The following is a 14,580-nucleotide window of genomic DNA, read 5'->3' as shown; positions in this document are numbered from 1 at the left end:
ATTTCCGATAAGCCTTCTTTTTACGTTCACAAGCTGCTCTCACTTCATCATTCCACCGAGATGTTAGCATTTTCCCCATGTTTACACATATTTGTTTCTAGCCATTCCCTTTCTGTTGCTACTACAGCATCTCTGTATGCCACCCATTCTATTTGTATATTGTAAACCTGCTTGCTGTCCATTGTTTGGAACTTTTCACTAATCATATCCATGAACTTCTGCCTGGATATTTTCTACCCTATTCGTCTGCAGAAATATACCACTTTCCCTATCCTAGGCTTATATATACTTAATTCACTGCAGATCAGATAGTGGTCCATCTCATCGGACAATCCCCGGAAAACCCGCATATTCGTAACCTATTTCCTGAATTGAAAGTCGGTTATGATATAGTCTATTATGGAACTGGTACCCCTACCCTCCCATGTGTAGCGGTGAATAGCCTTATGTTTGAAGAACATATTCGTAACTGCTAATCCCGTACTGCCAAAGAAGTCCAGTAAACGCTTCCCATTCCTCTTAGCATCCATATCTTACCCACATTTCCCCTCAAAAGAGAGCTTCCATCAAAAGATGGCGGCCGGTGCAGTGTGAGTGTTAAGTGCTCTCTGTTATATCCTGCGAAAACAGCAAGAACAACCGCATCTAGGTACGAACTCTGTCACTGAAAACATTTGTACAGTGCTCTAGTGGAAATATATCACTAAAACATGACACTTAAAGAAGTTAATCAAAGAATAACTGTCTTTGAAAGTCAACTGAGTGACTTCCAAGCTCGCCTAGCAGCAGCGACCACCAGTGCTGGCGACACTACTACCAACCCACGACAAGAAATACAGAGCCTGGCTGCCGACTTTGAAACCTTCAAGGACCAAGTGACCATTGAAATTGCCGAACTAAGGACTAAGATATCTACGATGGACGAGACACTAACCCGTCATGAAGAAATGATTGACGATTTGGCTCAGTATAGCCGTCGTAACTGCCTCTTACTGCACTTGTTGCCGAGGAACCTGATGAAGACGTGTATAAAAAAATTACGGACTTCGTCAGGGATAAGCTACAACTGGACATCTCACTAGGAAACATTGACCGCTGCCACAGGCTTGGTGAGCGGAAACGTACAACAGCTGAAGCCGTAGTGACGGGAAGACGACCGATCATCGTGAAGTTCCTTAGGTTTCAAGATCGTAACCGGGTTTGGAGAGTTAAAAAACTTCTCAAAGGATCTAAATTTATAATAACTGAACCGCTTACGAGTATCCGGAAACAGATTCTAAACAGAGCTAGGGATATCCTAGGACATAAGCGGGTATGGACAGTCGAAGGACGCATAGTAGTGTTACTAAATAATGGAAGGAAAGAATATATTAGTACTGTAGGTGACTTGAACAGAACTCTAAACTCAGCAGGTGTAACAGTGAATTAATGTTTAAGTCTTAAAATGTTCAGTAGTTTTCAGTATATATATTTGTGTGTGTTTGAGTGTGTGCGAATTGAGTCAGCGAATGTACCTGGGAAATTCTCGGTAAGTGTTTCTTTAGTTATGCATGATAATGGCTAAGACTAATGAGCCTGTGCTTGTAGCAGGTGAGGAATTCCTGCATGCCATTGACCCGGACGTATTCCAAGACAATGACAACCCTCTTTCACAATCACCAGTAGCTCCCCTACCCCAACCTGAGCCCACAGGAATCCTATTGAAACGTGCCTTGGCGCAGTTTCCTAGAACCCTCCAGTGTTGCCACATTAACTGTTTATCACTTTTAAGTCACTTTGACGAAGTCTGTTCTATAATTACTGGTACAAATATGCATTTAATCGGCCTGAGTGAAAGTTGGTTGACTAATAGTATCAGTTCCGCGCTTGTAAAAATTGATGGGTATACTTTATTCAGGAATGACCGCGCAGGTAAACGAAGTGGTGGTGTTTCAGTATACTGTAGAGACGACATTAAGAGCAAAATAATCTGTAAATCTTCCCCCAGTGTCACTCCTCATACTGAATATATGTTCTTTGAGGCGATTGTCAACAACCAGAAATTGTTAATAGTAGTCGTATATAAGCCACCCAAGGTAAGTAATATAGACGAACTTGAAGCGGATCTGCTGAAACTTATACCAGGCTACGAACACATCATAATCCTCGGTGATTTTAATATAAATCTCCTGACCCAGACTAGTGACTCGGACCGAATTCGCAGGCTGTTCATGTCAATGGACATGACCATCTTACCGTTAGACGCAACTAACCACGTACATACATGTAACGGCTCAACCCACACCCTAATTGACAACTTAGTGACAAATAATCCCCATAAGGCTGTCAAGCACGAACAAATCTCTGTCCCTGGTATCTCTACACACGTTCTTATCTATCTGTGCTACTCACTGCGGGTGTCGAAGTATAAAGCTAAGTATGTAAACTACAGAGACATGAAAAATATAGACTTAACTCTACTACAATATGACGCATATAATTTACCTTGGGACGACATACGTCAATTGCACGACGTGAATTTGAAAGTACAACTATTTAACTCCTTATCAGGGTTGCCAACTCCTAGATACTCATTATCACCAGATATGGATTTGAAAAACACCAGAAATCTCCAGATCTGGATTTGAAAACTATAAATTCTCCAGATGTAGTAAGATAATGCATTAAATTTACACTTACCTCCTTTCAGTTGTGCTGTTCTGCCTCTAAAGTTCAGTAAGTCTAATGGTGTCCTCTTGTAAAGATAGGTCTAGCCTATATTATAGCCATATGATCAATTGAATACAAGTCACACTCAAACACTAGCACTATTATAATAATAAAATGTTCACTGCGTGTTATCAATTGTCGTAATCCTAACATAAGTGTATTTAATTGCAAACTATATACACAAATTAAAAACTGTACTATATTTGTTTATTTATGGCTGATCTGTATAAGTTGAGGGTACTTGACCCGGATAGTTGTATGACTCTAATGTGCCTATTTTCTGCAGTACTTCTTTCGGTAGATCGTATGTATAACAGCATTTCCCTGTCCTATTCAATCCAAATTTTACACACAAGACCGAATGGAGAGTTTGTATTGACATTCTATTTCTCAGTTTATTTTTAGTTATATTGACTTGGCTGAACACTCGTTCTACATCCGCATTAGAATGAGGAAGTACGAGAGTCGATATAGCTAAATTTGCAAGTTCGCTGAAAGGGTTTTCACCAGTTGAATCCCTATACATATCAACTTCTGCCCAAAATTTCACAGTGTCCTTAACTTCAGTCCACTGGATATGATGCAGATTTCTCCACTGGTTTTCTACTTTCGCAATAACATTATTGTCAGCATGAAAGAGTTGTGCTATATCAATAATTTGCAACTTAAAAGGCCTTAAACAATTTTCGGGTGAAAAGAGAGACATTTTTTCAAGGATCCCTATATTTTCAGGTAATCTTTGCCTCAATTGTTGGATAAGTTCAACAATGAATTGCACGCATCTATCGCGTAGTTGTTTCTGTTGGTCTTCAGAAAGCGAGGACGATGATACTTTAGTTTCGAAATCATAACCTAGATAGGGCTTTGGGTCCAGATGATTATTCATTTCTGTTTTCAGGACATCTACTTTGACAGTGGGCAGTAGAACCTTGGTGCATAATGACTTAATGAGAAGGATTAGGTCACCTAATAATTTTGTAGGATCTTGGTTTCGACTTTCGAACTTCTTATTTACGGTCTACACTTCAACCAAAATTGGCTTCAGAAAAGACAATTACAAGTAATTCTGAGGGTCGCTATACATTGAATATAAAATATCGGCTGTATAACAGCGATCTTTAAGACGAGCGATTTCAAAGTGTGTTTTTAACTCGGTCCAACTGTTGCATTATTCTTGTCACTGCACTTTCGATGGACAGCCACCGAGTTTGGCTTAACTGTACTAATTTCAGGGGAGAGTTGCCTTCATTTATTGTCTCGTATAGTTCTTTGTATACAACCTGCCGTAGAGATGATTGTGAAAACCAATTGTAACTTTCCCTTATGAGGAAATCTAAGTTCCTCGGTAAACACCCTGATGCATGTGAAACTGCCAATTGTAGAGAGTGACAAACGCATCTGATTAATTGTAGATTTGGCACTTTAGCCTTTAACTTTACATACACGCCATGATTTATGCCTACCATAACAGACGCATTGTCTGTTCCTATTGCTTGTAATTTAGTCAAATCCAAACCTTTATTACACAGACATTTCTCCAAAGCCTCAACTATAGCATCAGCTGTACATTCTGACAACTCTACTAACTGTAGATATGTCACGACAATCTCTCTTTTTCTCTTTGAATAGTATCTTATAACAGTGCCTAGTAACTTGGTAACTGAAATATCATTCGTTTCATCCAACAACTATAACCGTTTTCACTTTCACGTAAATCATCTATCAAGTCTTTTTCAAAATGAGGAGCTAACACGTTTTGTATTATAGCAGTGCATTTTGTACGATGCAACTTCAAATTATTAATCCCTTTGCTATCGGGAAAATTCACTTTACACAACTCGCTAAGATGGTCAACCACTTGAACCGAACAATGTTCTGCTATGAAAAGTGCCGTTCTTCCTTCCACTAAATTTGTCTCAATATTAACTGGTTTAAAATTTAAACTTTTCTGCCTATTAGAACTAAAGGGTTCGGCTGCCTTGAGGTGTTTAGCAGTGTTCCTATGTTTTTCAATGTCTCCTAATTTAGCAGCTAGTTGAGTTTTACAGTATTTGCAAAAGCCTTTTGTGGCATTTCCTTCTACTTTTAGTAACCACTTATTATACCTATCATCCTTAAGCCATTCCTCTCTAAATCGCTGTTTATACTGAGGCTTCCCCATGGTTCCCAACTACACTAACTCTGTAATTAACACATTTAACATAAATTAAGAAGTAGACACTACCACACAATCATAACTCAAAAGTCCAGCGCACTATCTTTAATCACACAGCGACATTGGCACTGGAGCTGGGCTCCTCGCATGATTCATTCTAACTTTTCCAGTTACAACTGTTACAAGTAAGAATGATGTCGACCGCGCTATTATTCACCTTAATAATAAGATCAATAATGCACGGAAATACAACACTGATGCTGTTAAAAATCCAGCGCTCTTGCTCACACGCGACAATGGCGCTGGTTTTATTGTCAAGCGAGTCGCTTACGTAAACATGTTAAGATCATATTTTATATGATAGGTCATAATATTTTACTAAGTTATACGTCTCATGACCGTAGTTCCTTTTTAAATTGACATTTTATTATAAAATCACCATATATGTTACCAAATTTTAAAGAAAAACACCATATTTTCGACTTGTCGCAAAATTCAAATTTTGTCACCATACGCCTTCCTGAAAACACCAGATCTGGTGACAAAATCACCAGATTGGCAACCCTGCTCCTTATTGTTAGGACTCTATGACAAGCATGCTCCCGTTCTGCAGGCAAGGATTACTCGCCCTCCTGCTCCGTGGTTAAACACTGAGATAAAAGCAACAATGGCCCGCCGTGATGCTTTGTTTTGCCGGTACAGAGCAACAAAAGAGCAAACGGATTTCGAACAATACTGTCGTCTACGGAACAAAACGAAACAATTAATTAGAAACAGTAAATTTAAATATATCAGAAATCAAACAAAAAAATCTCAATACAGTTAATGCGTGGAATCAGTTACGTTCAATGGGAATAGGAAAAATTAAAGAACCTCATATACCAACAATATCGTTGGACATACTTAACTTTCATTTCACTGGTAATCAAATCAAAGAAACTCGACCCCAATCCGGAATCCCGCTACACAAAGATGGCAATTACTTGAATATTGAACCAACATTCTCATTGCGAACCGTCAATATAAACGAAGTAAAACGAGTCTTAAATTCCATTAAATCTCAAGCGAAAGGAGCAGATCATATTCCAATAGGCTTCATAAAAAATGTTATCGGCGCAGTATTACCGATCATTACTCATATCTTCAATTACTGTATAAACTCAGGAACTTTTCCAGACATTTGGAAGGATGTTCTAGTGATTCCAGTATTAAAGAACACCACATCAAATTATCCATCAGACTACCGCCCTATATCAATACTCCCTCCGCTTGCGAAAGCCCTTGAACGACTTATTCACGAGCAACTAACTAAATATCTCACAAATCATTCACTACTAGACCCGTTGCAATCTGGCTTCAGGAAGGGCCACAGTACGACGACAGCACTCCTTCGGGTAACAGATGATATCAGGCTTGCTATGGATAAGCGACAGGTGACGGTACTCACGCTCCTTGACTTTAGCAGTGCATTTGATACAGTCAACATACAACTACTCCTTTCAAAATTGCGCTTCCTTGGCGTTGACCGGAATGCGCTCAATTTCTTTATATCCTACCTCACAAATCGTCGTCAGTGTGTCTCTGTAAACGATGTTACGTCCAAATGGGCTATCAGATTATCTGGCGTGCCTCAAGGATCTGTGCTGGGACCTTTATTATTCAGCCTGCATATCAATAATATTTCATCCCCAGTTGTCCACTGTAAAGGCCATCTGTATACTGATGACCTACAGGTATATTACGATACCAGTGTAGATAGTATATGCGAAGCGATCCAGCATATGAATACAGACCTACAACGACTCACAACGTATGCCAGGAACAATGCTTTAGTCATCAACCCACGAAAGACCCAAAGCATAATAATTGGACACAAAAATGACTATGTGCTCTAAATAGTAATCACAATCCTCCTCCAATTACCATTGATGATACCGAAGTGCCATACTCCAAGATTGTTACAAACCTCGGGGTCACCTTAAATGAGACTCTGACCTGGAATGAGCATATAACCAATGTGTGCAGAAAAGTACACGCATCTATTTATCCTTTGAAGCGTCATAAAAATGTTCTCCCACTGGACCTTAAATTAAAACTCATACAAACACTTCTATTTCCAATCTTTGACTACTAAGACAGTTCATTGACTGATCTAACCTGTGAACAAGCAACAAAGCTACAACGTGTACAGAACTCTTGCATTCGATATGTCTTCCAGCTCCGACATGATGCACATATAACACCATACTACAAAAAGTTGGGATGGCTACGTTTAAATGACCGTAAAAACGCACCAAATGACCCTCGTCTATCAGTTGCTTTCTTCAAACAGCCCCACCTACCTGTCGTCCAATTTTAGGCTTCTTTCTTCGTTCCACGATATTAACACTCGTTCCGGATCACTACTTGAAATAACACCGCATCGAACGAATACCTACAGCCATTCATTTCTGGTCTCCGCTACGAGGTTATGGAATACGATCCCGGATGATATTAAAAAGTCTTGCTCGTCTAGGACATTTAAAACAGCCTACCGTAAATTCCTCCAGAGTACATACAGTTGACTCGAATGAATGTAAGAGTGAATGACGTGTGAATGAAACCAAAAATGACATACTAGATTTAAGTTCTTAGGCTATCCCATTTACGTTCTTACTACTCTCATTTAAGGCTATAGACTGTTCATAGAAATAGACTACATAGTAACATCGATTTTAGTACACTCAGATCGTAACATACTAGTTTTGTTTTTTTTTTGCCACGGGCTTTACGTCGCGCCGACACAGATAGGTCTTATGGCGACGATGGGATAGGAAAGGCCTAGGAGTTGGAAGGAAGCGGCCGTGGCCTTAATTAAGGTACAGCCCCAGCATTTGCCTGGTGTGAAAATGGGAAACCACGGAAAACCATTTTCAGGGCTGCCGATAGTGGGATTCGAACCTACTATCTCCCGGATGCAAGCTCACAGCCGCGCGCCTCTACGCGCACGGCCAACTCGCCCGGTAACATACTAGTTAATTTATTTTTAGCCTTATATTTGAATAAGTTTTTCTTTAAGCTAGTTGTAGATATATTCTTAAGGTTATAATTTGATATTTTTTTTTGTTATTATCCACTATCTGTTTATCCTATAATTTTTCATCAGTAGTAACCTTAATTAATTGTATTATTGTAATTCCTTATCTGACATACATATCTCAATAACAGTAATCGATTACAATGATACTTTAGATTAATACTGTAAAAATAAAAAATGTATGTGGTTAAGTGTAAGAGAGGGCCAAGAGCCCTAACTTCGCCACTTAATAAAGACACAAATAAATAAATAAATAAATAAATAAATAAATAAATAAATATCCTTCCGTTCCAACTCTCGCACTGAAATCGCCCATTAGCACTATCCTATCCATGCTGTTGACCCTGACTTCTTATTTTTTTTTTTTGCTAGGGGCTTTACGTCGCACCGACACAGATAGGTCCTATGGCGACGATGGGATAGGAAAGGCCTAGGAGTTGGAAGGAAGCGGCCGTGGCCTTAATTAAGGTACAGCCCCAGCATTTGCCTGGTGTGAAAATGGGAAACCACGGAAAACCATTTTCAGGGCTGCCGATAGTGGGATTCGAACCTACTATCTCCCGGATGCAAGCTCACAGCCGCGCGCCTCTACGCGCACGGCCAACTCGCCCGGTCACCCTGACTTCAATGTCACTCAAAACTTCATAAAACTTGTCAACTTCCTCCTTGTCTGCACCCGTACATCGTGAATACGCTGAGAAAATTCTCATCCTAATGCATTCCTCCAACTGACAAATCTACCTCCATCATTCGCTCACTTGCGTGCCTGACAAATACTATAGCATGCAATAGTATACCTGATAAACTGTCCAACACCACATTCAACCCTTCCCTGTTTAGCACCCGTGAAGAACACTTTATAACCTCCTGTCTCTTCCTCGTTATATCTCCTTACCCGAATGTCATTAACCCCCAACGCATCCATATGCATCCATTTTGCTGACAGCCAGTTCTACTTTCTTTCTTCGATAAGCCCCATTAATGCTGATAGCTCCCCATAGAATTCCATTTCGTTTACCTAGTTGTTTCCATGGAGTCCCTCGCTTTTCAAATGGGAGTGGGGCTACGTTAATTAATAATGCATATAAAAAGTGCATTGGCAACATACTGAAAAATAATTCGTTCAAAAGTACAGAGTTACACAATACATTTGTTCAGTGTCGGGTATTCACCTTTACGTAATACCGTAACTGAGGAGAGTTCTTCTTATTACATGTTTATGGAATCCGTCGATTGCCTTTATTATACAGTTCCTTTTGATTCGTTTGCGCGGTGATTGAAATGAGATGGAACCAGATGACTGGGTAGGTAATGTCTTTACCTTCCTTTACTATACACTGAACGGTTCGCATACTAACTTGACAAGCTTCCGACACTCTCTGCTGCACTTTATACACACTGACAAAGGACCATTATTTTCTGCTTCCTTTTGAAAATATTCATGAACATTGCTGATCACTTTTCTACCCTGGCTCCTTATCTCCTTCCTCTTCGCCATTGTAAGATATATAGTGCAGTTATTACATATAACAATATTGAGCAATGCAAATAGAAACAACCTAACGTCACATCACGCGTCATGAGCACGCGAATAACGCAGTAAAGGACGCGGCAAGAAGTACTCATAAAAGAAACTCGTCAAGCAAGCTCCTTGTAATACCCATACGCACACCGCAAGGCTACTCGGCAACACAGCAGTTCGGAGAGCGAAGTGAGCGCGGCAAACTCCCCGGGAGACTGAGTAGTTCTCAGCGCCACCGCCAGGCGATCTTTTACCTGATTGGGCAGTGACATACTGCCCGCACTTCACTTCCCCTGACAGCATGTAGGCCGCCCGCCACTGAGTAGAAAAGACCTATAGAGACTTTACGTCGCACCTTCACAGATAATTCTTATGGCGACGATGGGAGAGGAAAGGCCTAGGAGTTGGAAGGAAGCGGTCGTGGCCTTAATTAAGGTACAGCCCCAGCATTTTCCTGTCGTGAAAATGGGAAACCACGGAAAACCATCTTCAGGGCTGCCGACAGTGGGATTCGAACCCACTATCTCCCGGATGCAAGCTCACAGCCACGCGCCCCTAACCACACGGCCAACTCGCCCGGTGCAGGCTTTGTATTGAGTTCTCCATCCATCTTTCACGCACCCGCTTACATAAATTTAACGAGACGTTCTTCCTCCACGAGGTCTAGACAAATGGCACGTCAACGCTATGCTCTCCAGCTGGAGAAGCCATATGGTAAACTTGTTTTAAAATTATGCATGTCATCAAAGAACGTAGCATGGCCTAAACCTATCGTACAGTATAACACTGGCGTTCAGAACAGAATGAAACTCTGCAAAAGTGCCTTTATATAACTAGCATAATTAGTCAAATTCTATACTGAACTGTGTTATATTCTTTGTTTCAGGTGGGAGATTTCTGTTTTCTGCACATGCTCGGCCGGAATATCAATGCCAACATCTTCAAAGGGATTCTTGAGGATCTGTCTGATGAACTAGGTGGTCACAAGCATATCTAGAATACAATCTCTTAATGTTTAAGTTAAGAGTGGAAAAAAATTAATATAGAATCAATCTTCAATCAACTGATCACCACTGATCTGCATTTAGGGCAGCCGCCCGGGTGACAGATTCCCTATCTGTTGTTTACCTAGAATTTTCTTAAATAATTGCAAAGAATTTGGAAATATATTGAACATTCCCTTGATATATTATTCTAATCCCTAACTCCTCTTCCTATGAACGAATATTTGCCTCAATTTGTCCTTTTGAATTCCAACTTTATATTCATATTTTGATCTTTCCTACTTTTAAAAGCACGACTCAAGTTTATTCGTCTACTAATGTCATTCCACGCCATTTCTCCACTGACAGCTCGGAACATACCACTTAAATTAAATTGAGAGAGAGTTTCCACCTACTCAATACTTTATTTGTCCTGCATTTACGTCGAACGAACACATTACGTTACAATAAATTTGGGACATGTTTCGTCTTATAAAATAAAAATTTAAAAATTTGCATAGACAATAGATCCTACAAATAACACCCTTACAAAAGTCATTTGTATGTTTATTTGTAATGGTTTGCAATGTCTCTCCTACTTCTTTTGTTTTCTTCTTGTCCCTCTAATTACAAAGTTCTTATAGTTGTCACATCTATCATAAAATGGTGTTATGATGTATTGAACCCATGACCTTTGTGTTCTAAGGAACCAGAATCCTAAAATCATTACATGAGGTCCCTATAAATTACAAGTCATGAACTCTAGCTACATTTTTTATCTCTGACCAGAGACTGCACGCTAAAGAAATTACGTCACCCACACGTGTAAGAGGGGCAAGGATATGTTGGACTATTTGTCCTAATAAAAACTACATTTTAAGAAGAATTGGCGACGAAACTGCCGTAGTAAACGTTAGGAAAGTGTAAGTGAAACAATTTGGTCATTAATGATAAAGGTTTTAGACCCTAAACAGCTCCAGAAGGAAATTTGTCAAAAGACGTGCCTGTTCGTTCGAACTCTGTTACATCGACTAAATATAGTACCTGTCTTATGAGGTAATTTGGCAATTTAGTTGGTTTAGAGAAATCGTTAAATGTGTTTTCATCAACACCGGTACTAAAATAAACAACTATGTGTTACATCATGATCTGCCATTAGTGCATTTTTATGGGGTAGAAAAATGTCTAAAAATTTGGTGGTAAATGAAAATGGCATGAGAGTGGGAGTAAATGGTATACAGGAACGGTGCACCATTTGTAAACCCACATTGTGTCCAGTGAATTCGAGGCGACTCCACTCATTTCAGTGAACAACTTTACAATCCAGCGTTTGGAAGACAAGTCCCAAAAGGGAAGATAGGTTTTGGTCGAAGGTGGCTATAACATAATCTCCAAGTGGAGATAGGTTTTAAAAGTACGGAATCGCAAACATTCTATGAACTACAATTTAAAATGCTGTGTTATAGGGATTAGGTCGGCAACTGCCGAAAGTTGCGTAACGTAAATCAATGAGTCAGAATATTCTTCCAATAAAGATAATCGACGGTATTCCAAATATGGAATCATCAAGTAAATTCAAGGACAGGCAACAGACGGTCATTCTAATGCCGCGGTCCTGCAATTCCTGCAATTGAAGCTGTAAATATAGTTCTTGTAATCTAAATTACTGCGTGTGAGGGTCGGTGGTTCGACAAATGTGTTCGGTCCGCGCAAGGAAGAGATCATGTGAAGGGCATTTTTGTTTATGTCATTCTTTTAAGGTGAATGGAAATAAAAAATTTAAAAAGGAAAAATATGTTTTGTAAAACCACTATCTGTCGAGGTGGCTAGATAAAGAGAATGAGAGTCTGGTGAATCTCTAATGATGGGAGACGACGTACGACTACAGGTATGTGAATTATCACATTTATAAACTGCTTTTATTTATTTCATGATGTCACCATGTTTGTGTGTACCTGTGACGCATTTTTGTCACCCCCTTATTTCGTGAAAATGTCAGAGGAATATGACAAAAGGTAATTTGCTTATGTTTTTGGATAATCGGGAAAGTCACGAAACTAGCGTGTGAAGTGTTGTAGAGTAGTGCATTTGGTGGTTGAGAAACGAATATAATGTCTCAAGCAAAGTATCATTCCCGAACGTTTATTTTCTATATTAGTGGTTTGTCAAAGTTAAGATATTAATTTTTCATAAAATTCTATTCGGTGTAAAGGTGAAATTCATGTAAGCGTAATCGGTAGTTATTCAGTTAGATATGGCAGAAAGGCACACCGTTGTGTTAAGCGATGTAAAATTTTATTGAAGGAATGTTTCGAGACTAGACCGATAAAATTTGTTACAGGGCGTAAGTCTGTTGAAATCTGTGTAGAATTGATGAGAGGAAAATAACGGTAAACATTTTGCAAGTCAAGTTGTGCGTTTCGGTTTGGAAATATTAGCTCAGATGCGCGAGGAGAGATGATTAGTTGTCACAGAGTGTGTTGTGTAAGAGTAAGAGAGATATTTCATATTATTGTCGTGTCGATAATTTGTGTTAGCGAGTATTTCAAATCTTGCGAAATGGGGAGGAATGAAGGATTGTGGAGAAGGTTGTTGAAATCCTGTAGTGTTGATGCCGGGTTGTTCAGTGTAGGAAACCCGAGGAGTTGTTTTTGTGTAATTTATTGAGATGGGAATAGGGTCAGTCCATAATTAGGATTCCGCGTAAAATCGTAGGACCGTGATGGATAAGAATATTTGAGTGACGTATTAAATTAAATCTCTTCGCATAATCTTTGTGAATCAAGAATTATATTTCATGTGAATTACCAGCGAGGCGAGTTTTGTCGTTTCATTTGATACCAGTAAAGTACGACTAGCACACATGTGTTTTGTCTAGCGATAACGAAGGGAGGCTCGCGTTCCCGTTACACCAGCCAGCTGTTGGATGGGTAAGCCAGCTTAATGCTAGACAGAAATTAACTGTAACTGAGGCGTGTCATGTGTAGTAAAATGTTTGGAATTAGATTTCATTTTTTGAAAGAGAAGACTCGTTTTAGTAGAGACTTGAGTTCATTTTTTGAAGCGAGAGAAATGAGACGATGATATGATAGGTTGGAAATGACCATTTTCAAGAATGTCAAAATTTGAAAATCGGTAGTGATGTTATCTGATATCATTTGAGGGTGTACAAAGTTTTATTTGAATGTCACGAAGCGAAGTGACAGGGATTTGTTTGTTTTGCGCTGTGTGTTAATTTATGCAGATTGTAGGATTTAATCTTAGTGTTATAATGAAAGCTTTTGAGTGACGTCATGACGTAAATAAATAGTACTGGTAATTATTACAATGTATCCCATTTTCAGCGGCGGGGAGGGAAATATGCGCATAAAACAAGATTTTAATTAAATGATTAGGGATTACAAAGAAACCATTCGTCCGGGGTAGATAAAATTTGTTGTTAATTAGGATTATGAGATTACTTCATATTTTAAGTTATTTAATTCAGTGGTATCGTATTTTGAGAATTAGCTTAAAACCAAGTGACTAACTTGAAAATATATTCTGGAAATCTTAGTTTTATTTGCTGGAAAATCTTAACTTATTAACGTAACGATTAAGGGGACATGTCCGATGGCAAAGGGACTTTACTGCCACAAGTGTTGTGAGCGTTTGTTGTTGTTATCACTTTGATTTTTATTTGCTGAGCAACAGATGTGCTGGTAATTTATTAATGTGGAAACCTTGGTCATCAACTACTGTAACTTAATTGTGTTCAGCCTTCAGCTTAGAAGTTTGGATGGTCATGGGGTCATCAACCTCAGTGACTTATATTAGAGCCATCTGCCATTATAGCATCATTTTCCTTGCGGTCATCATCCACAATGACTTTAAGGTAAATTACAAAGTTAGATGTCGGTCCATGACATAGTCGCATGTCACATCGATTCAATTCAGGGTCCATGCCGTACAACCACTGTGTGGCACAGACCGATTGGACTGTTGGACTGCCTTAATTATACCAAGATCCCAGAGCTCGTGCTACGGGGGCTGGATCGTCACGAATCATTATGATGGTACATGTAGTCTCACATGAAAGCCGATCTTAGGAATCTCAAGACTTTCTTTACTTCACCCTTAACTTAAGACAGTGGTT

The 14,580-nt window shown here is 39.3% G+C and overlaps 1 protein-coding gene across 2 annotated transcripts in view; it reads left to right on the top strand.

The window, feature by feature from the left end:
- LOC136858071 (innexin inx3) overlaps window positions 1–10,647 on the top strand; it is a 116,690-nt gene extending 106,043 nt beyond the window's left edge. For both annotated transcript variants that reach the window (XM_067137324.2, XM_067137325.2), the window contains one exon: window positions 10,349–10,647. In XM_067137324.2, the coding sequence (XP_066993425.2) occupies window positions 10,349–10,459 (111 nt within the window). In that variant the 3' untranslated portion in view covers window positions 10,460–10,647. The remainder of the gene's footprint in view (window positions 1–10,348) is intronic.
- Window positions 10,648–14,580: the final 3,933 nt, after the last annotated feature.

Source organism: Anabrus simplex, chromosome 1, assembly GCF_040414725.1.
Source record: "Anabrus simplex isolate iqAnaSimp1 chromosome 1, ASM4041472v1, whole genome shotgun sequence".
NCBI lineage: Eukaryota > Metazoa > Arthropoda > Insecta > Orthoptera > Tettigoniidae > Anabrus > Anabrus simplex.
The sequence above is the reverse complement of the archived record's forward strand: the minus strand, read 5'-3'. Positions and strand labels throughout refer to the sequence as shown.